Source organism: Thunnus albacares, chromosome 3 (genome assembly GCF_914725855.1).
Source record: "Thunnus albacares chromosome 3, fThuAlb1.1, whole genome shotgun sequence".
Taxonomy (NCBI): domain Eukaryota; kingdom Metazoa; phylum Chordata; class Actinopteri; order Scombriformes; family Scombridae; genus Thunnus; species Thunnus albacares.
Window position 1 is genome coordinate 19500544 of NC_058108.1, and position 24292 is coordinate 19524835.

The window sequence follows — 24292 nt, forward strand, 5'->3', positions numbered from 1 at the left end:
CAGCCTTTGAAGCCTTTATAAAAGATGCCTTATCAGAAAGTGGTACCCATTATTTCATGCACACACAAATCATTCAAATACATCTACCAAAATTTGGAAATTAGCCAGAGCAACATTCTCCTGATATTAAACATTGTTCTTGTTGCTCTTCAATGTAATCTCCTTTCTACTTTTACATTCATGTATTTTTTGATAAGATATTAAATTAAAATATAGGACAAGTTTCAGAACCAGCATCAAGATTTTAAAGCATTTATTTCCTACCTGTGTTGATTGCAATATGATGTGTTTTGGTCAAAGCTCGATCACTACTTTACTTCACAACTACTTTATGTCTTGTTTATGAATCTTGGTTGACGTCTTATGGCTCAAAGTGTAAATTGATTAATATTTAACCACTCAGACACAGAAAACATAATGAATGTCAATTTCCTGACTGATGTTTGTTTATTAAAGGTCCAAGTCAGAAATATTCCCCACAATATACTGAGGAGAATGATTAGCTAAAACTTGCACGTGACATTCTGGAGTCCAGTTATGACAATAATGTATTACTATTGTATTATTATATATTGTATTATTGTTTAATTTGGACAACTTGTTGAAGTGGTGGACCATCAGACCACAAGACCAACATAACCATCAGCTCTCAAAATCTTCCAACAAGCAACATTTTATATTTTATTTGAAGGCCTTATACAAGGCTACAATAGACAGACTTTCATATCCATGTTAAAAATGTCGTTGTCAGATGAGTATGATGTAGTTTTGCCATCAGCGGTAGAACAGTAAAACAGCCGCCTCAATTATCTCTTTGGAAGCACTCCAGCCTTGATCCACATGCAGTCCATTCAAGTCAAATAATGGGAAGTCCCCACACTCATAGGGGGGCAGCTCAGGGAAGTATCCACCTCCTCCTATACAGTACTGGAGAGAGAAACAAAGAGTATGAATGCACTGTATAGCATTTCACATACATTATATAATGCAGAAGAGCAATGATGGATTCAGACCCATATGTTCAGTGTTGCATCCAGTCGGCTTAACTCCGGAGCAGATAGCCATGGCTGCACGTTCATTGTTTATTGCTCTGAATGTGATGAAACCAGCTTCAAACTCCCCTTTCATAAAAAACAGAAAAGAAACAATTTAATAGGCTACTTTGCTAAACACAGAAGTTATTTCTGATATTTTAACGACTGTCAGTTATACAATAACTTGTTTTAGCTGCTTAATAATTTTATAATTCAAGGTTCACCATCAACCAAGATATATTTATATTAAAAAGAAAAAGATTTACTGCTCACTGCTCCAAGCACATAACTCCCCCTTAAACCAGAAACTGTTAGTTTTACATTTCTCTTTGTACCAATTAAACAGAATTTATATCAAGTTTTAATAAGGGAGCTTATATTTTAACTTTGGTGAGAGCTAGGCTAGCTGTTTCCCCCTGTTTCAAGTCTTTATGCTAAGCTAAGCTAATCGCTTCCTGTCTACAGCCACATACTCTGATACTGGTGGTATCAACCTGCTCATCTCATTCTCAGCAAGAAAGCAAACATGTTTTCCAAAACTATTCCTTTGAAAAATACTATTAATGTGATCAACTGTTGGAAAATGTAATTACATATTAATGGTTGCAAAGTATTACAAATGTTGTCTTTCTTTAGGCCCCCCAATTTCAATTTTAGTTCACTTCTGCTGCCTCTGAAAACCATCCACTAAGATATCTAACAAACATGTCAGCTGGTGGACAGCAGAGAGATGATTTGAAATGCAATTTGTGTTCCCTAATTCTACTTAATCACTTTTTTATATCATTCAAAAAGATGTTTTCTTCCATAAATACAAGTAACAATGATTGATACACAATAATGATGGTGAAACAGCTTCTTCTTTAAAAACAAGCTTCTTACTTCTTGAATTGGGTCCATATAAGTTGCTGGTGTGTCTCCATGGTCATACACAATGGGAACCTCAATGGGTCCTCTGTCGCTGCACGAGCCAACGTTGTATCTCACTGGATATTTCTAAAGGAAAAGCATGTTATAAATGTCATGGAAAATTCTAACTTTAGGGGTTACAAATTGGGTCACACTGGGTCAAGCATGGGCTTTGTGGTCACAGAGTAAGCAACATCAGTTTTTACAGAGAGAGACACTGTCTCTCTCCTTGGGTGCACAGCTATCTGGATGTTTGCTACTGACACTCCGGGGAAGAAGCAAAGTTAGTGACATGCATTGATGTTACATGAATGCATACAGATGGAGAGGAGGAGGAGGAGAGAGGAGCTTAGTGCATCATGGGAAGTCCCCCAGCAGTCTAGGCCTATAGCAGCATAACTAAGGGCTGATCCAAGGCGAGCCTAGTCGGCCCTAACTATAAGCTTTATCAAAAAGGAAAGTTTTAAGCCTACTCTTAAACATAGAGAGGGTGTCTGCACCCCGGACTGAATCTGGAAGATGGTTCCACAGGAGAGGAGCCTGATAGCTGAAGGCTCTGCCTCCCATTCTACTTTTAAAGACTGTAGGGACCACCAGTAAGCCTGCATTCTGGGAGTGCAGTGTTCTAGTGGGATAATACGGTACTATGAGCTCTTCAAGATATGATGGTGCCTGACCATTAAGGGCTTTGTAAGTTAGGAGAAGGATTTTAAATTCTATTCTAGATTTTACAGGAAGCCGATGTAGCGAAGCTAAAATGGGAGAAACGTAATCTCTTTTTCTAGTTTTAGTCAGTACACGTGCAGCTGCATTCTGGACCAGCTGGAGAGTCTTTAGAGACTTGTTAGGGCAGCCTGATAATAAGGAATTGCAATAATCCAGCCTAGAAGTAACAAATGCATGGACTAGTCTCTCTCCCAGGATGAACAGACATGCGATATATATTGTGTGCACACAACAGACCTAGAAAACAAAATTACAGAAATACAGAGTGGAGAAACAGGATTTATAGATTGATAATGATGGATTGATATATGGAGAATCTGATCAGCACGACATTAAGGAACGTGCCACACAGACATGTCTTCTGCTACCATATCATAGTAACCTAGATTCTGTGAAAATGTACACTATTATCACGACTCTAATCATGCTTTGGATCACATTTCCATTGTTAAATGATTCCATCTTGAGACTTGCTATACCTCTGACAGTGTATGGACACTAACTGGGCACAGTAGATAGCGCTGTTATCTGCCAACTAGTGACTGATGAGTCACAAAAAGTGAGTCTACATGTGTCTCTTGGGAAATGTAGATTATCTGGTTTGCAGGGGTGGAAGTTTAGTTAGCATCAAGGGCAGCATACAGCAAACCAAAACTTTAAAGTAATATCTACAAGCCTGTTCCCACACCCGAATGCAAATGAAGAATACATTTCATCAAAAAATGTGTTGCAGATGGAAAAAAGGATAAGGTTACTGTATCTGATCGTTTGATATAAAATATTATAAAATATGAGATATTCAGCAATGTGGTGTCAGAAAACGTCACATTGCGACAAAAGATTGTACATCAAAAACATCTTGACTCAAGTTATTTTTTTATAAATGACATTATGCCCCTCCTCAAGATTTCCCAGCATGCAACAGTAAGAACAGTCCATTCAGTCTTTCTGAGTATTAGTTAGCTCTTAAATTCAGCACAGAGGTCAGACTTACTGCTGCAATCTTAGGTTGAGGTCTCTGAGAGAGCGTTGCTTGATCTTTTATACTTTATGGATAGAGAGTATACCACAGCTGATGGCTCTTTATTAATGATTTATTAACATGTACAGCTGCAGGTACTAACTTGTTGTCAAGGCATTTTAAGATAAGTTCCCATTGCCATTCCATGATTGTGTGTTCCTTTATGGAAGCAATATGGTTATAAATGTTAGGAAATAACTGCTTATGGGTCACTCTAATAAGTCACCATATCTGATCATGTTTAAATAAACCATCAGCAAAGGTTGCCTGCAGTTATGAATGTTAATAAATCGCTAATAAAGGCTCCTTATGATAAACCATTAAGTCTGCGTTTGTAAATGTTAATTAAGTGATCTTGAATGGATTTTGTCCCTGCAGCCCTTTTCCAGAGGGCCAGTGTCTGATTGACTGGCAGTGACTTTAAGTTTTCATACACAGAGGCATGACAAGGAGATAAAATGCAAAGCACCAAGTGTGGCATTTGTTGTCTTCCATACAGACACCATGAGTCACCAACACCAACTTACATCAAAAGCAACTAGCTGCCTTATATACCAGGTAATTAGGCAGACCAGACTACTTAGAGGGGACCACAACCATATGAAATAATAAATATTTACATAACGCCATACTAAAATGGAATACAAAAAATAAATATTTACATAAATACAAAATCTTATCACTAGTAGACAAAGATAAAATACTACACCCTGAACCATGACTCCTACTGATAGAGGTTTTTTTTTTTTTACACAGGCAGGATGGCCAGTCCCCCTGTGCTACCTCAACCACCTTCTGGAGCTTCCGCAGCACAGAAAGTTTAACTAACTAAATAAAGAATCCTAATCACTATATGTGTAACTATCAATTAACCTCCACTTCTTAGTCAATCATCCACATAAATCCTAATGAACTATTTAAGGTAATGGAACCTCTGGTCTTCATTACAGTCAGAAGTTCAGAAGTTTATCTAAAGGTAATACAAGGCTTCAGTCATTCAAGTTCAAGCCAATTCAAGTGAAAACCTTCCAAAGTTACAGCCTTTTTTATTACTAATTTACTTCTTTTTGACATTCCTTTAAATAACTAAAGAGAAAATCAAAGTTTCATGCTGGAGGAGCATGAAACTCAAAACTTGATCCGAGTAATGGCTTACAACTGAACCTAATTACATTAATGAAGCCATTAATTACAGCCTTTGAAGCCTTTATAAAGGACACCTTATCAGATAGTGGTACCAATTATTTCATGCACACACAAAATCATTCAAACACATCTACCAAAATTTGGAAATTGGCCAGAGCAACATTCGTCAACTAGACATTTAGAGCGTGCTCAAATCAGCATGACAGCATACCTAGCCGTGCTCAAATGAAAAATACCTCATCACTAAAAATATTACTCCGCCTTTCATTGGCACTACAGATCGTCATTTCTGGTTAGACAATTGGTGGTTAATTTGAATTGCGGAGATATGTGAACTTGGCAAACTTGTTTTTTCTATTGTCATTTTCAGCTGTAACTGTAACATTTGAAGATATATAGTTAAACACCTTCTAGAGTTACAGCCTTTTTTATTACTAATTTACTTCTTTTTGAAACTATCCTTTCATTCCCATTTAAAAGGGGAACACAAAGAGGGAATGTTGTATTAAAAATACTGTAACTTTGGAAGATCTGGCTTAACTTCAGCTTCAGATAAACTTTTTAAAACATTTTTGCTCAAAACAAGGACTGTGGATTTCCTCCAATGGTCAGTATAAAGAGGAGGATTGATTATAGTTTCATTACATGTTCATATGAGCACCTGACTATTTATTTAAGATAGACTTGAAAATTGTGAACATTTCCTTTAAAAAACTAAAAAAAAAATCAAAGTTTCATGCTGGAGGAGGATTTCCCACAACCTGGCAACCCAAAACTTGATCCTTGTAATGGCTTATAACTTCACTTAATTACATTAATAAAGCCATTAATTACAGCCTTTGAAGCCTTTATAAAGACCCGCTGTACTAAAAATATTACTCCGCCCTTCATTGGAGCTACGTCATCTCTCGTAAGACGACTGGTGGTTGATTTGAATTGCGAAGATATGCGAACTTGGCAAACTTGTTTTTTCTGTTGTCATTTTCAGCCATAACTGTAACGTTTGAAGATACATAGTTAAACACAGTGGTCCAACCTATCTGACATTTCTGCTGGGTTTATTTTATGTACTGTGTTGCTTTGCTAGTGTCTTTGGTTTGTTTTGTGGTTCAATCCAGTTTCACAAACATAAAAGAAAGACAACTCAAAACTCTGCTCTGGGTTTTAACCGTCGATCACCCCACAAAACAAAACAAACCAAAGACAGTAACCTTATCCTTTTTTCCATCTGGAACACATTTTTTGATGAAATGTATTCTTCATTTGCATTCGGGTGTGGGAACAGGCTTGTAGATATTACTTTCAAGTTTTGGTTTGGTGTATGCTGCCCTTGGTGCTTACTAACTCCACCCCTGCAATCCAGATAATCTACATTCCCCAAGAGACATATGTTTTTCTCACCTCTGTCGCACGCCTCCCCTGTATATCCACTGTTACACTCGCAGTATGCTTTGCCCAGGCCCGACACTCTGCATTTGCTAGGTTTGCAGCGAGACAGACTGCAGGGGTTAGCTGTGTCTTGGTCCTGCTTGTCAGCAAGAGCACGCCGGCAAATCCAGGCTGACAGCGACAGGAGTAAGAGTAGGAGTTGATTGGAAGGCAGGTGCCATGAATACACCTGAGGATGAAGGAGGGAGCGACAGGAAAGATAAAGACGTAGACAGATACATTGTAACCCCATCACATACACATTCACATAGAGGCACACAAACTACTTGTATCAAATACTCACTTGTTGCCATCACAGGGGTTGTTGACTTGCTGGTCACATAGTGTTCCCATCACAGGTGAAGCCACGGTGCCCTGTTGGGTGCCAGTCACCCTTGATGCAGGCGCCTCTCTGGCAGGGCTGGCACCATATATAGAACATCCATCATCTGTAGGTGACTCCAACTGTATGTAAGAATAGTCGCCATACCAAAGAAGATTAATAAAACAAAAGTGAAATACATATTTAATAATGTGTCTCCCATTTACAGAGGTTGCATGTATATGTTAGTGAGTGAGAAAGGTCATCACAGGCCTGGCTGAGTGAAGTTCAGTGAGAATTGAGGGATGATAAAGTGATTATATCTATTAATACTGACTGACTAAACACTTCTTATTTCATCCTCTCTCCATTTCATTCTCATGCCACCGAAAAGGAGCTCACTGCATTAAAGTGTCTCTCAGGACAGTTGTGTTCACATGAAGAAACTTTAAATGGGCCACAATTGTCAATGTTGAATGTGTGAGAGTTAATGGAGCCCTCGAGGCTGCAGGCAGGACAGAGCAAGAGAAAGCAAGAGAGAGACACGAGTAGTTTCAGGAGGCGCTGTTGATTGATTTTTGTGCTTCAGGTGAAGGACCTCATCTAAACTAAGGTAACTAATACTGTGAAGCTGTAGCGTACATGGACTTTCAAGAAAAGCATGATAGTTTACTCACCATTAACTCCAATATTTGATCAGTTTTAACATAAGAGTTGTGGAAAATCAGCCTATAGAACAGCCAGAATGTGTATGTTACATGTAACACTTTATACAATTTTCCCACTTAAACAAGTCAAGACGAACTGAACAGACTACCATGATGACAGAAAAAGTGTGTAACTGATTTTTGTGTGTACCTTATAGGTATTTTACACATCAGCAACCTTTTTGGTATGTGACCCTTTGAAATGAAGCAAAGGCGTGTTGCAACCCCTCGTCACATGTTGTAAGTTGATGAGATGTGAGCAGTTTGACTAAAGACTGCATCAATAAAAGTTTCTCAGTCAAAGAGCAAGATTTGTCATCAGTATTGACAGTTCTCCGCCAAAGTCCAACATTTTGCAACAGTCAAAATAATCCAACAATTCGACTGCTGTTGATAATAATTAACAACCACATGCAGGGAATTTCCGAAGGTTAGGCAACTCAAAATGTAAACTTTGTTCATATTAAGGACAGCTATAAATTTACTGTCTCATACACTCTTTTCAGTTGAGAAAATATCCTACAGACTGGATGTCCTTCAAACTAAGACAGAATTTACATCACAGGGTTACAGTTTGCAGTATTATTGAGGTAGAAGCTTGTTTTCAAAATGTTGATCTTGCCCAGGTGTTACCTTTTGAGAGCACATTGATTATAGCTTTTAGTAGAGAGTGTAGTAAGAAGTAAAACTGCTGAATATTTCCTCTGCTGCTTCATTGACTAGAAATGACACTTGCAGATATTATGTTGCAATCAACACTTTTATAAAATTGTTCTACTGCAGAAACTAGCCAGTTCTTATAAATTTTTGTTCATTTTGTTGCTGTTATTTACATGTATCTTAATTTTGTTTGGGGACACACTTTATCTTTTAATTTGCAAATTTCCATAAGACAGAAAAACAAATTCAGTTTAATTTCACACTTTCAAATATAGGAGGCAATGTTTCCATCTAGGAACTAATAATGCATTGTCATGATTTGGATCCAACTTTTTGGACCCAGAGAATGTTGCTTTTAAGACATTACAACCCACTGTTTTGTACTGTATTTACTGTAGCTCTAAGACTTTTTGTGAATATATATGACAGGGTTTGAATATTAGGATTTTTACGGGTGTGTGATTATTGATACAGAAAATAATGTCTAATGTCTTGGATGCAGCTACATGCTGACAGTGTTTTGTGTAGACATATTAATTGTCAAATTTGGAAAAAGACTGAAATCCAGTGGAATTTTTAACTGTTTTTACACTGCAAAAACTGTGCATGTGGCCCTTTGTTTTCATCACACTTATTACAGACGTGAACCAGAAAATGTGTCTTCATTGTTGTCATTACATATCTACAAAATCTGCTTCTCTCAGTGCACTGTAGATGTAATATCAGTTTTACATCTTACATCAGTTGGTTTTCCAACTGAATTGAGGAGCTAGCTGAAAAGACAAAGGAAGTTTGATGCTGGAGGAGGATTTCCTGCAATTGAATAACATACTCAGTCTGTAGTAATGGGTACAAATATGGTTCTTTAATGTTTAAATATATTTGCTATATTTTTTTCACAGACATGTTATATCATATTATTTTGCTGTTGGTGGTTTTGGTGTCAGTGGAGCATGTATCCTTTGCAGCACCAGGTAAAATAGAACATGTACACTCATGATATTTCCTGCATACGCTCATGCACTGTTCATTCCAACAGTACATCACTGCTATCTAATGCTATTTTCAGTAAATGAGGAGCTCACGCAGACAGACACCATCACAGATGTCAAGACAACCCAGGACCTATCCAGGACAAACTTTGAACATTTGGAGAAACTGAGCAACAGATCCAGTTATGTTGTGAGGAGCTGTAAAGAGATCAGGAACACATATAATGAACGGGAAGGTAAGCAGGCTTTACCTGCAGGAGATGTTTCTCCATGCAGTACTTTGAAATTAGGTAAACTAGAGAGAACAGGGCCCATCCCCTAAACGCCTCTCATGCGTCTGACTATCGGTAGATGCTACAATTTACCAATGATTCCTAAATGCCTTACATGCAGGCTAACAAAGTTCCCGCACACGAGGAAGGGGAATAGAGCTTAACTCTCTAAATTTTTTCAGTTCATTCTCTATGGTAGTTATCACTACAGAAATAATCCCATCTCTGACCACAATGTGGGTTGCAATGGCAGATTGGCGCTGTCCGCATTTCCACTTGTTGAATCCACGGGCAGAAGAAGAAACAGAAGCTATGTTGTTTATGAGGTATCTTTATATATTTCTGAACATGCCTGAGAGATCCAGCACTAAGTCTTGAACTCACATGCCAAGTTTCTTCCACAGTAATGTTACACATTTCAATAGTACAGCTTAAGTCTCTTAAACGTTTTCAAGTCATTGACACTATGGATGTGATCCCACCTCCAACCATGATGTGGGTTGCAATGGCAGAGTGGAGCTGTCTGCATTTCTGCTCGTTGACTGCACAGGCAAAAGAAGAAGCAAATCAACGTTGTTTATGAGATATTTCTATATATTTCTTGAGAACTGCTCATCCAAACAACTTCACACATCAACACTGCACTTCCTGGATTCCCTAGAAATCCTACTGCCAGGTATGAAGTAGATCAGGATTGAGATATGCTGAGGACATTCATACAGACAGACAGACAGACAGAGAGACAGACAGAGATTCCTTGCTCTATATAGAGAGATGAGAGATAGACTTCTAATGCAAAGGAAAATTAAACATTTAATTACAGTTTAATAAATTAAACGTGTTGCAGTCCCCTCAAACACATGTTCTGAACAAATATTTTGTCATACAACTCACCAGCAGATGAATAATAAATTAAAACAAAAGTGGATATTTTTTTCAACAACATTTACTACAATATTTTCAGATGGGTTGTACTACCTGACCACTGCTAACGGCATGGTCTATCAGACTTTCTGTGACATGACCACTGCGGGTGGCGGCTGGACGCTGGTGGCGAGTGTCCATGAGAACAACATTCATGGAAAATGCACAGTGGGTGACCGCTGGTCCAGCCAGCAGGGAAACAATGCTAATTTGCCAGATGGAGATGGGAACTGGTCCAACAGAAACACCTTTGGAACAGCAGAGGGTGCCACTTCAGATGATTTTAAGGTACCGACACAGACATGCCGCATACAACAATATTCGCTTTTATAGGACACTGACAAATATTACTGTATTGAATGCCATGTTAAGAGAATCCTTTTCATGCATAAACAGTATCTTCTCAGTATTTCAGAAAATAGGTTAACTTAGACCTGAAAGTCCTTATTCTGTACAAAAATATTTTAAAAGCTCATTAGATGACAATTAGAGGTTTCAGCAGTCTGATTTAAACAAATCAAGTTGGTATCTTACCAGGTGCTGAGTAGAATCATATAGGGTTCTTTGGCTTGTCCCCATAGGAAAACCCTTTTTGGTTCCAGCTGGAACCTTTTAAAAAGGTTCCACCTAGAGCCCTTTTAGAAGGTTCTACCTAGAACCCAACAGAAAGAGTTATACCTAGAACCATATGTGAAAGGTTCCACCCAGAAAACCCTATGAGAAGTTCCACAGAGAACTCATCTATGGTGTAATGGTTTCACCCAGAACCCTCACTAGGGGTTCTTTCCAGAACCTTTTCACTCTCTAAGGGTTTCATTTCAAACTCACCTAGAGAGTTCCACCAAGAACCCTATTATATTTCAAGGGTTTCACCCAGAACCCTCTTGTCTTCTGAGGTTTCGATCAAGAACCACATTGTATTCTACAGATCAGGCAAAAAGTTACTGAATCCCATATATTGTATATTGTTGCCATCCAACATTTTAACAGTCTATGTTACAATTACCAATTTTTACAATTTTGACATTGAGAAAACATTCAAACAATTTTGAACGAGAAAAAAATGTATTTAAAAATCTTGGAAAAATGATGCATAAGGAGGGGAGACTCTCTGAGGATAAACCAACAAAACAGGAGAGGCTGTGTAGGTCCGAGCGGGGACAGGTCAAAAGTGAGCATAGGACCAGTGGAATCAGCAACATGACAAAGAGGACACAAACAAGCCAGGCACATCAGGCTGTCCTCAGCAGGTGAATTCATGTAATCTCCAGCAATAGTGACATAGCAGAGAGGGAAGAGAAAAAAAGACAGTTAGTAGCATCAAGCCAAGGTATACTTACTACACCAGATGAAGCAATAGGCCATCTACAAACAACAGAGTAATGCATGGTCCAATGAGAGCAATCAGAGTATGGGCACATAATAATCGTAATAGCAGAACAGATTGAATAAGCCTGTCCTCCAACTCCTTTACTAAAAACCTTAACTGGCACACAAGGTGAAAGTGAGGGAACCCCACAAAGTTTTCACATTAATATATTTAAAACAGTCCACCTGTCACCATAAAAGTCCTTAGTTGGAATCAAGCTTGCTGAAATAAGATATCAGATTTAGCTTACCTTGATTCAGGTGATTATAAAATGTGTGAACAGTAATCACTACTGATATGTCACACCTGTTTTGTAGAGAAGGGCAGACCATGTGGTGCAATCCATAGGGAAGACATAGGGAAACCAGCTCTCAGCTCTCACCCACATACTAACCCTGGCAGGGCAGCCAGCTCCCAGGCCCCACATACTAAACCCCAGCCTTTCCCCTGGGAGACTGGGGTTCAATTCTCAGCTCCAACACCCCTCCACTCTGTAGCCCTCCATCCCCCCCAGCCCTCCCACCATCCATAATAAAGGAAAAATAGATAAGGAGGGTCAACTGCTCACTCTCCTGGGAGAAAATAAAGGGCAATTTAATTAGGGCAATTGCCAGAGGTTGTAATCACGGTGGTCAAAACAAAACTGACATGGTGGCTCAGTGGGTAAGAGTACAGCAGTGCTATTTTGAAGAATGCAGGTTTAAGACACGATCTTCCCACCACAGAGCACATCATGTAGCTACATTATATATATGCACTGTATTCTTACATTCTCACTCCTTATAAAAGCACCAGTTAAGTGTTGTTCATCATGAATTAGAAATTATTAAAAATATAAAAATAAAAAAATAAAAAAAGTCTTCAAAAGACAAATGCCTCACAACTCAACCCTCGTCTCTATGGTCTCTCCACAGCCTACAACACCTATACACGGTGTATCTCACATTAGAGGGTCTAACCAATTAACATAGTGTCTGTTCAATACAGGTACGCAATTAACTATTGTATGGCATGAAATGATGGTAAAGAAAGATTATGGCAGAACACAAGTAAACTGAATTGATCCAGATACATGTACATTTAAAAATACTATGTGAAATATGGGTAAACATTTGAATGTTTTAGGGTGAGGATCTTCTAATACCCATGCTTTCAGCAATCCTTGAAGAACTCTTTCTTCCAAAAAGGGTTTTTCAAAAGCAAATGGTTCTGGGTAGAATCTCAGCCCTTCAAGAAGAACCCTTTTGGAACCCTTACTTGTAAGAGTGTAAGTATGGAGGAGGAAAGATCACAGCAAGCAAAAACAGTTTCAATGTAAATGAACACCTGACTATTGTTTTAAGACGGGCTTCAAAAATTGTGAACCTGTCGTTCACTACACTGAGAAACATTGATTGTTCTTACTGTTGCATGCTGGGAAATCTTGAGGAGAGGCATAATGTCATTTATAAAAAATAACCTGAGTTGATGTTTTTGACATTCAATCTTTTGTCAGAATGTAACTTTTTCTGACACCACATTGCTGAATATCTCTTATATTTTATAATATTTTATACCAAATTGTCAGATAGAATACATTTAAATATTCTTCATTTGCATTTGGGTGTTGTGACTCATTAGTCACTAGTTGGCAGATAACAGCGCTTTCTACTGTGCCTGGTTAGTGTCCATCCACTGTCAGAGATATAGCAAGTCTGAAGATGGAATAATGAGCACTGTCTGTCATTTCATCATTTAACAACTGAAATGTGATCCAAAGCATGATTAGAGTTGTGATAATAGTGTACATTTTCACAGAATCCAGGTTACTATGATATGGTAGCAGAAGACATGTCTGTGTGGCACGTTCCCAACAACTTCCCACTGGAGCACTGGAAGCTGGCAGCCATCCTCCGCTACCACACTGACAGCCACTTCCTCCGTCCTTGTGGGGGGAACCTCTTGCAATTCTTCAAGGTAACTTAATCAGTAAGGAAGTGCTTGTAAAGTAGTCAGACTACAGGAACCACTAACTCTTTATAATATGCTTTTCCTTTAGCAATATCCAGTGAGATACAACGTTGGCTCGTGCAGTGACAGAGGACCAGCTGTTCCCATTGTGTATGACCATGGAGACACAGAGTCCACCAGAAACTTATATGGACCCAATCCAAGAAGTAAGAAGTTTATCTATAAAGAGGAAGCTGTTTTACCATCATTATTGTGTATCAATCATTGTTGTATTTATGGAGGAAAACATCCTTTAGAATTAGGGAACACAAATTGCATTTCAAATCAACTCTCTGCTGACAGCTGACATTTTTGTTAGATTTCAGTGGATGGTTTTCAAAGGCAGCAGAAGTGAACTCTTGAGACACACAACATAGTCAAACTTTCTAAGTTTGAATAATGATGAAGTTGAAATCAAGGGGCCTTAAAGTAACACAACATTCGTAATACCTTGGAACCATTAATATATAATTACATTTTCCAGCAATTCATCACATTAATAGTATTTCTCAAAAGAATAGTTTTGGAAAACATGTTTCCTTTTTTGCTGAGAGTGATATGAGAAGATTGATACCACCAGTATCAGAGTATGTGGCTGTGCACAGGAAGCAATTAGCTTAGCTTAGCATAAAGACTTGAAACAGGGGGGGACAGCTAGCTTAGCTCTCCCCAAAAGTTGAAATATAAGCTATTTTTGTTTATTTTCTGTTTTTTTTTTTTGTTTTGTTTTTTATGAAAGGTGAGTTTGAAGCTGGTTTCATCACATTCAGAGCAATAAACAATGAACGTGCAGCCATGGCTATCTGCTCCGGAGTTAAGCTGACTGGATGCAACACTGAACATGTGGGTCTGAATCCATCATTGCTCTACTGCATTATATAATATATGTGCAATGCTATACAGTGCATCCATGCTCTTTGTTTCTGTTTCCAGTACTGTATAGGAGGAGGTGGATACTTTGCTGAACGGGCCCCTAATCAGTGTGGGGACTTCCCATCATTTGACTGGGACAGACTGGGACTGGGAGGAGGCTGGAGCGCTTCCAAAGAGATGACTGAGGCAGCTGTTTTACTGTTCTACCGCTGATGGCAAAACTACATCATATTCATCTGACAATTACATTTTTAACATGGATATGAAAGTCTGTGTCTATTGTAGCATTGTCGAAATATTCAAATAAAATATAAAATTTTGCTTGTTGGAAGATTTTGAGAGCCAATGGTTATGTTGGTCTGATGGTCTGATGGTCCAACACTTCAACAAGTCGTCCAAATTAAACAATACAATTAAAATACAATACTGGACTCCAGAACATCACGTACAAGTTTTCTTCTTATATGTTGACTCTATGAAGATGACAACATTACAAGTCACTTTTGTTGAATAAACTCAGTTAAGGTTGGTTTAGGCCACTTGTTTAAGGTTAGGGAATGATTGTCATTGCCATCCATCCACCCTGACCTCGTCCCTCTGCAGACTTTGTGGCTTTTTTACGATGAGTTTCTCCTGTGTGTATGTGGAGCCTGTCCTCTTTCCAGGTATCCATGATGATGGAGGTTATGTGGCTCAGGTCCTATCTGATTTTGGCAGTACCTGGAGTCGCTTAATGTCCTGCTGATCAGATTCTTCATAGATGTTATCAGTTTATCCATAAATCCTGTTTCTCTATTCTGTATTTCTGTAATTCTGCTTTCTAGGTCTATTCTGTACACACAATATATATTGCATGTTCCAAAAATATGAAATGGTAGCACATCTCAAATTTTCTAGTTAATAAAAATACAAACATTTCATTTTTGGAACATGTTCACTGGATCTTGGGTTTAACACTCCACTGAGAATCCCATTGTTGAAGTGAAACTTCCTTCTCCAGTTCAATATCTATTACATGTATGTTCATTCTGGGAGAGGCATTAGATGTGACTTTAAGAGCTATTAACTAGTTAACTGAACTTTTTTTGGGGGAAAAACCATAAAAGACCCTAATTATTATTTGTATATGTCTTAAAACATGTTTGAAGGATAATGGAAGATAACTGTCTCCATTACTGTCCCTCAAAAGTTGAATAATCATTGCTCATGTTGTGGGGAATATTTCCCACTTGAACCTTTTTGTGTGACAAAAAAGGCAAAGGTGAGAAGTGTGAGGTAAATATTGTGTTTAATAAACAAACATCAGTCAGGAAACTGACATTAGTCTGGGGATGGAGAAGGGGGGGAATATAAAGCACAATGCACGTGTGTAGAGGTGGGGGACATATTTATCTGTTACACAAGGCGCCCCTGTACAGTAGGAGCAGGAAGTTCTATATAACATACAGATCAGGATCCAAGTCTACGGTACAAAAACTTAGCAGCAACATGTTAACATCGGAGACCAGGGGGCTAACAAAGTAGTTTCATTTAGAAAAAGTCACAGTATTCTTTAAGCATAAATTTGTTAAAAAGGTAAAAACAGTTCTAAGGATCCTCTAGGGTCAATGCTACTCACAAGATCTGTGTGTGAAAGACATATGTAGGGAAATTATCTATACATTTATACTCTAATATAAAGACCTTCTGGTAATGGCACAGTACAAACTCTCAGGAAACGCGACAAAAATATACAATGTCTTCACGTCACATTTGCAGATTAAAATGTAACTAAGGTCTCTGGCAAGCACAATAGTTTCAGTGATCAAAAAAACAACTTCTCTTCAACCAAAATAAAGGACACCATTTTGTTAGTTCAGCTATCTTGACAGATTATGTCTTTTTAATACAAAAATAAGGACAAATATAAATTAATATATATTAAAAGAATCAGATTGATACATGGGGGATCTACTGAATAAGTACAGGTATTTATGATACAATAAATACTTGTCATCCATGACTGGGGGTGGATAAACAGAGAGTAGTGTATTTAACCTGGCAGGTAACATATAACTCTTCTACAGGTGAGAGCATTTGTATGTGTGTGTGTGTGTATGTGTGTGTGTGTGTGTTGTTCAGTAGCTGTATAAAATACCACAAGTTTGATCACAGCTGTGTGTAGGATCGTGCGCACAGTCTCAGAGGGTTCAGGAGGTCTGTTAAGAGAGACTGCAGACTACAGTGGTGGTTTCTTGTGTTGTAGGGAGGGAAGGGGGGGGGTTATTACTGCCTGCACTCTCCCATGCCATAATGCAGCTCCTCCTAGTGGTGAGTCTGTGGTACTACCAGTTAAGGTTACTCCTATAAATCACACAACTCACAGACAGGAAGCAGGAAGTTTACAGGAAGCGGTCGGCCGTCAGTGACCGGTCAGTCCTCCAGGGAAGAGACAGTGGCACACCATTGGAGTCATCATGACCAACAAAAAGAAGTAGATGTAAGGAAAAAGTCAACTCTTGTGTTTGTTTGTTGTTTTTTTTTTTGTCTTTTTCTCCACTTCATAATAAAAAATAAGTCTGTTTTTGTACTTTACAATACAATTCAACATCCCCACCGAGGAAGCATCAATCATCAGTCCAGCACTGACAAGGAAAGAAACTCTTTTTTAGTTGTTTCTCTTGTTTTTTTGACTTTTTTCAGGGTTTTTAAAAAAAAAACAGGGTTGGTGGGGGGAGGACGTGGAGGGTGGAGGGTTTTCTCAGGAGGACCGGGACCTTGGACAAGGGTATACAGGGATCAAGTAAGGCGGGCAGGAACACAAAACATATCTGGAGAGGAGAAAATCTGCCGAGGGTGCGGTCTCTTTTTTGTTTTCTTTTTTTTTTCTTTCTAATTTTTTTATGAGGAACACTTTGTACAGCCGCACTTGACCACTTTCTCCACTTCCTGGACAAAGGAGGAGCCGTCAGTGCACTGGAAGGTGTATTTCCTGCGTTTGCTGCGGAGGGGGGTGCAGCAGGTGCCCTGTCCCTCTGCTCCCCCCGGGCAGCTGCCTCGACACTCTAGACGGGAGACCTTCTCCTGGGTTTGGCACGCCGCGTAGCCTTGCTGTCTTTGGTAGACATCTCGGACCCGTTCCCCTCGGCAGGCCACCTCTGCGGGGATGATGAGGAAACACAAGGGTTACAGCTTATCCATGCTTTTACTGTTGTTTTGAAGCAACAAGGACATGACGACAAAAGTGATCTGAATGGTGAGAATGAAACAAGTAATGAGATGAGTAACTGAACAGATCAGTGGATTGTAGAGAGAACAAGAAGATGACAGTAAGAGGAGGCAAAGAGACATCATGAGGGATGACACACTGCAAAAATACCCTTATACAAACAAAGAAATTTTGTGTAATGCAGAGAAATTCACTATAATAAAAAAACATGCCAAGGGGCCAAGCAGAAGTGACTTCTTAAAACTACAATAAAAATCAGGCCACAACATAACACAACACAACACAACACAAAACTATTAAAGAACAGTTTATATAAGCATTGAAACTTTAGACATTCCATCGCCATTGTTTCTTATTTCATGTCAACAATAACAAGTTTAATCCTGTAATACAAATAAAGCTTGAGAAGATTTTCTTGGATAAGAAAAAAAAGAAGACTTAAGCATCCTAAAATAATACATGACAACTTTCTTGAACTGCCATTTTTGCAGCACATAATGTGAAAGATGAAAAATACATGTTGCATGATGTGAAACAGGAATTATGGGTTGCATTAGAGAGGAACAGAGAGAAAAATCAGAAAAAGAGGGCGACAGTAAGATCTGACCAGGCAGTCTCACCTGAGTAACCCCCCGCGTGGGATTAAGAGAAAGCTCAGGAGATGCTGAGTTGAAAAAGCATCGGGTTAGAAGCGTTAATGCAGAAACACATGACACTGTTAGATGCACACACACTGCAGAGAGTCTTCATGAGTCTTTCTAAGTAACAGATAGCAAAGCAGAAGCTTAGAAGAGATTCTGTTAAGAGAAACATGTTTCGATTAAAAAGCTTGAAAAGTACTTGGCATTATTTTTGGAGGATTGTGAGAAGTCAGTTTACTGTACACACAGATAATATTTAACACACACAGACACACCCAACATACATGTGCATGACCCCCGAACACACTGTTATGTTTTTCTCACCTCTGTCGCACGCCTCCCCTGTATATCCACTGTTACACTCGCAGTATGCCTTGCCCAGGCCTGACACTCTACATTTGCCGTGTTTGCAGCGAGACAGACTGCAGGGGTTAGCTGCGTCTTGGTCCTGCTCATCGCAGAGCACGCCGGCAAAACCAGGCTGACAGCGACAGGAGTAAGAGTAGGAGTTGATTGGAAGGCAGGTGCCATGAATACACCTGAGGATGAAGGAGGGAGCGACAGGAAAGATAAAGACGTGGACAGATACATAGTAATCCCATCACATACACATTCACATAGAGGCACACAAACTACTTGTATCAAACACTCACTTGTTGCCATCACAGGGGTTGTTGACTTGCTGGTCACACAGTGTTCCCGTCCAGCCCGGGTGGCAGGTGCAGGTGAAGCCACGGTGCCCTGTTGGGTGGCAGTCACCCTGGACGCAGGCGCCTCTCTGGCAGGGCTGGCAGCCTGGCTCCACCCCGTGGCCCAGCCACTGCCTAGTGGTGCTCTGTGCAGTCCCAGTGTTTGGAGCCCTGGGTCCCGGCCCAGCTCCCAGGTCCTGGAGCTTCCCATTGATATACAGGTTACGGAGGCAGCCATGGAAGCTGGTGCCGTTACGTCCACCTGAGCCGTGCTGCAGAGCTGACAGACCTCCAGAGGCTGAGGCACGTTCTGGCATACCTGAAAGTGATTAGAGAGATCAGAGCATTGTTAATGCAGAGGTACAATAAAACTAGTCATACTAGTCATACGATCTAAATGCTAAGATAAAACTGTTTTAGGATTTAGTTTGATAATGTTAACTGTTGTGATGCACCTGCTCTCTGGCAGGCGTTTCCACAAGTTACAGTAAGACTATTGATAGGTCTTATTCTACTCACAGCTTTTAAAACCAATCAGTGAAAGGTGAAACGTTTTGTAAAACAAAATAACAACAAATTAGAAATGTGTGCTCTGTGTGCTCTCTTTCTGCTCTCGGTCAGCATATGTGCTGCAGTGTTTTGAATAATCTGCAGTTTATCTTTTTCTTGGGTTCTCCACTAAAGAGAGTCTTGAAGTAATCAAGCCAGCCAGTGATAAAAGCATGCATTAGTCTCTCAGTTCCTTTTCCAGAGAAATGGCTGTACTTTGGCAATGATTAAAGCTACTTCTGGTGATATTTCTTGTGGGCTTCAAATTTCAAATGAGGATCAAAATGCACATCAAGGTGAGCTCCAATAGAAAACAACCTTTTTCTTATCTTTGTTCATCAGAGGAACTTTTGAGAGGATCATTATACAAAACCAGTAAATATCTAAAGAGTGAAACAACCCATTAAGGCTGATGACAATTAACAATCTCCCTAATGCCGTGCTGTAATTATCACAATATATTTGTTACATAATACCAACAAAATGAATGAGCTCATCATTCAAAAAATAATGTATTAATTAGAAAATATTCCAGTGTCTTCACATAGCAAATAGAGTACAAATAGCGTACATTTATACTTCAAAGCCTTATAGAAAAAAAAAATCCAGGTTAAAACATAAATCTATGCAGCAATGAGCTTAAAATCAAATCAAGATAATCCTCTTTGAGCTGCAGAGGAATGAAGTATCTGCCATGTGTCATTGCCATTGTTCTCCCACTCTCTCTCTGACACACACACACACACACACATAGACACACTGTGCTTGGGTCCTCACCTCCCAGGTAAAGCGGGGAATCTATGTTAAGTGTGGACTGTTTGCTGATGGAGTTGATGGATTTAGGCGGTCCGCCATCGATGGACAGAGACAGAGTCTGGTCTGATGCTACCAACTCAACAGCATGGAAACTGCCATCATTCACTGTCTCCACACTGAGAAAGAGAGAATTTGTCTAAATATTTGTATCATCCATCATGTGAGTGTACTGTTGGACATTTCTGCTGGCGCTGCTGCTTGAATGTGTACCTGTATATAGCAGAAGGAGGGTAGGACCCGGTGTCGTAGCTGACCCGCAGGCGTCCCCTGTACAGCTCCATGGCAATGTGATCATTGTCCCCTTTATACAACAGCACACCACTGTCCTCATCTGTGGCAATCTGAAAACACAACAGGATGTACTTGTAAGGGAACTTATTGCCAGTGGTGGAAGATTTAGAGCTTTTTCTCCACAAACAGCTGCCTGCTGTGGCTGAAAATGACACTATGAAAGCGGTAAGAGTGAACCAAAACAGTAAAGTTGCAGTCGGACAGCTAAACAATGAGTTTAAACTCACTGAAAAGCTCTGTAAAGCTGAGGGGAGTCAGGTGATAATTTTCTGTAGGTTCATATATGAGCGATGCCTCTCATATTACACACATAGTTATTGCAAAAAATATTGATTATAGAGGTTTTAAATAAACATGTTATCAGCAAAATGTACAAAAACTTAAAGTACTTGGCTTATGCATTACGTTGTTAGATTGTTTATACTGATGCATCAGTGCACAAGCAACATTTTACTGTTGTAGCTAATCAAAAAGGAGCTATTTTAATACACTGTAAAGTTAGGTAGTTTAGTCCAGTTGTTTTCTACCTAGGGGTTGGGCCCATCCAAAATGTCACAAGATTAATCTGGTGGGTTGTGAGATGATTGTGGTAGAAAAGAAAAAAAAAAAGTGTTCTGTTACATTATGTTGTTATAAATAGTAGTGAAATATTGGATAATTTAATTTAAACTGATGCTTAAAAAATATTTAAGTGAAACCATTTGAGATGTTTAGAGGGGAAATCACTCTTTGGTGGAACTGCTAACTGCTTTTTTGTAAGGGGTCACAATATACTATATAATTTAACATACTGTATGAAAATGTATTTTATTTGAGTTTATTATATGTATTAATATTAATCTCAAAAAGTAACTAGTAACCCAAACTGTCAAATAAATGTTGTGGAGGGAAAAGTACAATATTTCCATATGAGATGAAGCAGAAGTATAAAGTGGCATGAAAGGGTAATGCTTGAGTAAATGTACTTATAGTATTTACTTTCCACCATTTTACATGTGTGTTTGACTGAGCGCACCTGTAAGGTGATGTTAGTCTGCGGTGAGATGAGATCGGAGGGAAGCTGCAGGTAGGACTCGCGGTTGACAAAGTTGACGCTGACTAGTGTCTCACAGCGCTCGCCCTCATAGCCTTGGAGACACTGGCAGCGGGGGTCTGTTTCCATAACAACACACTGTGCCCCATTGAGGCACTCATGGTTGTCACAGGGGCTGGTGCGAGGGAGGACCATGGGTGGAGAGAACTCGCAGAATAACCCACTGCAACACACACACATGCACATTAAATATAGCACACTTGAAATGGTGTTCTTTCAGATTATAGGTTTGATGCTGATACATTAAGTATGAGGGACAGCTAATAAACCTAGTACTTCTAATCAGAGTTAACAACCTTAAAGCTGCTTTTAATATTTCTCTATAAGACTCAGCAGACTAAAAAAGCAACAATTAAAGGTTTTTTCAGACAAAAAAATCCTTAGGTATTATTCATTAAGATCATTTAAGACTGAAAAACTGAAAAAGTTTATCTGTTCTGTCATTGCTGTGTCAGTGTGGTTAGATCACATTTGTTTGACAACACACCTGTCATCAGATTTTGATTCCAAATATTGCTCAATCCTGATTGGTGCATGGAAATACGTCACATTGTGTTTTTTCTGCTAGTGAGTGAAACCAGTAAAAACACCAAACAGAACAGACTGGAATGTCTCACGTCAAAAAACCAAAACTGTTCAAGTTTTGTGAGAAAATTGTGTGTTCACATAGGGCCCAAACAGTAATAGGCCTTTTCATATGCCTTTTCAAGTGTGATGATGTGGATTAAATTAATTTATAGAGACTTGAAACTTGCTTGAAACTGATAGTCTAACAGAGTGAACATGTTGTATTTACTTTTGTTTTTATTGTCAAAGTGTGGTGCTGCAGCAGTGAACAACTTTAAAAATTCTTTTTATTGGTGCTCTCGAGGACTATTTGTCATCTGAGATTTGAGAGTGGGCTGCCAAAAGGAATTCACAAGCTTGTTGTTGAGAAATCAAATCTGAATACACCAACATATCCTTTAGATAGATAGATAGATAGATAGATAGATAGATAGATAGATAGATAGATAGATAGATAGATAGATAGATAGATAGATAGATAGATAGGGCTGTTACTGTTGCAATAACTAACAATAAACACAGGGGGGAGCCCCTCCTACACCACATGAGGATGGTCCAGCAAATGCTGACACCTCAGTTTGGAAAGAGTCATTTAACAAAAACAATTTGAATCTGTTAGAAATGTTTAAATAAGCTGAGGCCAAAGTCAGTAATGCAACAAAATTAAGATGCACTGCACAGATTTGTTTGTTGTTAACGTTTGGTTTAATGCTGTTAAAACAGCTCAGGTCAACAGAATAATAACAGTATGTGTGAGTTCCTGCTGGGAAGTGTACCTCACCTGTATCCCTCTGGACAGACGCAGGTGTATCCGTTGACGGCATCAATGCACTGACCTCCATTCTGACACTTGTTTTCTTCACAGTCATTATAGTCCAGCTCACAGTGCTCACCGACGTAGCCTGGAGTGCATTCACACCTACAATGCACACACATGCAAATGCATGAACACACACAGATAGAGACAGAAGAACTTGTTGATACTGAACCTCCATCTGCAATCTGCTCTTTGCAACGACACAGCTGCTCTTTGGTTAAACAAACTGTGTTGCCTGTGGGTGGATTTGTTGTAATTGCTTGTGTTGAGGACATTTTAACACTAAAAGGAAAACATGTCAATTCCCTGTTGACCCCGCCACACACAAACACACACACACGCGCACACACACACACACACACACACACACATCAGACCATAGTCACTTTTGGGGACATTACATAGACTTACATTCATTTCCTGGAGACTTACCCTAACCCTAACCATCACCACTATTTGCCTAACCCTAACCTTATCTTACACTACCCTTACCTTAGCCCTAACATTAATCACTGACCCCCAAAATTTTGCTTTTGTCCCCAATTAACTGGTCCTAAGTCTGAAATTTGTCCCCAAAAGTAGCCTATGACAGTCCACACACACACACACAGTTTTGAGAGAAAGTGGGATCCACTCAATAAAAGGTGCTTTTAAAGGCTTAAAATGCCTTATGCACACACACACACACACACACACACACCAAGGAACAGTATACTGACCACAGTACACACTGCAAAGGAGTAAAACAAAAACAAGGTTCAGATAAAATCTGGACAGGAAACCTTATGAGGGAGCCAAAATCACACTCCCAACACCTCCCCTCCTAACACACACACACACACACGCACACACACATATACAAGGAGCTTATCTCTGCAGGGAAAAATCAGCAAATCATTTATTTCAGTGTGAGAAATGTTAGTACTCAAATCCAGTGGGAAAGAAACGAGACAACATTGCTAACTCCACCAATTCTGCGTGTGTGTGTGTGTGTGTGTGTGCGTGTGCATGTGCGTGTGTGTGTAGTCCACTCACTTGTATCCCTGAGGGGTCAGAATGCACTTTGAGTCGTGCTGACATGGGTTCAGCTCTGGGGCACAGAAATCCAGCTTCTCTTCACATAGCTCCCCTAGGAACACACACACACACACACACATACACACACATACACACACACACACACACACACACGCACACACACACACACATGCCCACACACACACGTGCGCATGCGCGCACACACACACAC

The 24292-nt window shown here is 39.4% G+C and overlaps 3 protein-coding genes across 7 annotated transcripts in view; 1 reads left to right on the forward strand and 2 right to left on the reverse strand.

The window, feature by feature from the left end:
* The window catches only part of LOC122979425 (intelectin-like), a 41351-nt gene extending 26061 nt beyond the window's left edge, over positions 1–15290 (forward strand). Inside the window, exons 1-8 of one of the 2 annotated variants that reach the window (XM_044346858.1) lie at positions 7798–7883; positions 8856–8927; positions 9023–9181; positions 10182–10429; positions 13308–13466; positions 13549–13666; positions 14239–14342; positions 14433–15290. In XM_044346858.1, coding sequence (XP_044202793.1) covers positions 8858–8927; positions 9023–9181; positions 10182–10429; positions 13308–13466; positions 13549–13666; positions 14239–14342; positions 14433–14585 — 1011 coding nt within the window. In that variant the 5' untranslated portion in view covers positions 7798–7883; positions 8856–8857 and the 3' untranslated portion in view covers positions 14586–15290. Of the gene's footprint in view, positions 1–7797; positions 7884–8855; positions 8928–9022; positions 9182–10181; positions 10430–13307; positions 13467–13548; positions 13667–14238; positions 14343–14432 lie in introns of those variants that run through there. The other variant, XM_044346859.1, reaches the window with a different exon arrangement.
* LOC122975017 (intelectin-like) lies at positions 738–2110 on the reverse strand. The gene is made up of 4 exons (XM_044343175.1): positions 2097–2110; positions 1917–1951; positions 1017–1121; positions 738–926 (listed from the first exon to the last, which is right to left on the reverse strand). The coding sequence occupies exons 1-4, from the start codon at positions 2108–2110 to the stop codon at positions 775–777; spliced, it is 306 nt and encodes a 101-aa protein (XP_044199110.1). The 3' UTR covers positions 738–774.
* A 353-nt stretch (positions 15291–15643) lies between the features above and the next one.
* The window catches only part of slit2 (slit homolog 2 (Drosophila)), a 95458-nt gene continuing 86809 nt past the window's right edge, over positions 15644–24292 (reverse strand). For 3 of the 4 annotated variants that reach the window (XM_044346864.1, XM_044346863.1, XM_044346862.1), the window contains 8 exons: positions 24079–24172; positions 23008–23145; positions 21582–21822; positions 20486–20616; positions 20237–20391; positions 18875–19229; positions 18546–18760; positions 15644–17509 (listed from right to left, as the gene is read on the reverse strand). In XM_044346864.1, coding sequence (XP_044202799.1) covers positions 17253–17509; positions 18546–18760; positions 18875–19229; positions 20237–20391; positions 20486–20616; positions 21582–21822; positions 23008–23145; positions 24079–24172 — 1586 coding nt within the window. In that variant the 3' untranslated portion in view covers positions 15644–17252. Of the gene's footprint in view, positions 17510–18200; positions 18245–18545; positions 18761–18874; positions 19230–20236; positions 20392–20485; positions 20617–21581; positions 21823–23007; positions 23146–24078; positions 24173–24292 lie in introns of all 4 variants that reach the window. The other variant, XM_044346865.1, reaches the window with a different exon arrangement.

Bases quoted from the DNA above. Each gene is read 5' to 3' on its own strand.
- LOC122975017 (XM_044343175.1), bottom strand. The intron at 1,122-1,916 runs GTAAGAAGCTTG...TTTTTATGAAAG, and splicing joins ATATGGACCCAATTCAAGAA to GGGAGTTTGAAGCTGGTTTC. The intron at 927-1,016 runs TGGGTCTGAATC...TCTCTCTCCAGT, and splicing joins TGGATGCAACACTGAACATA to ACTGTATAGGAGGAGGTGGA.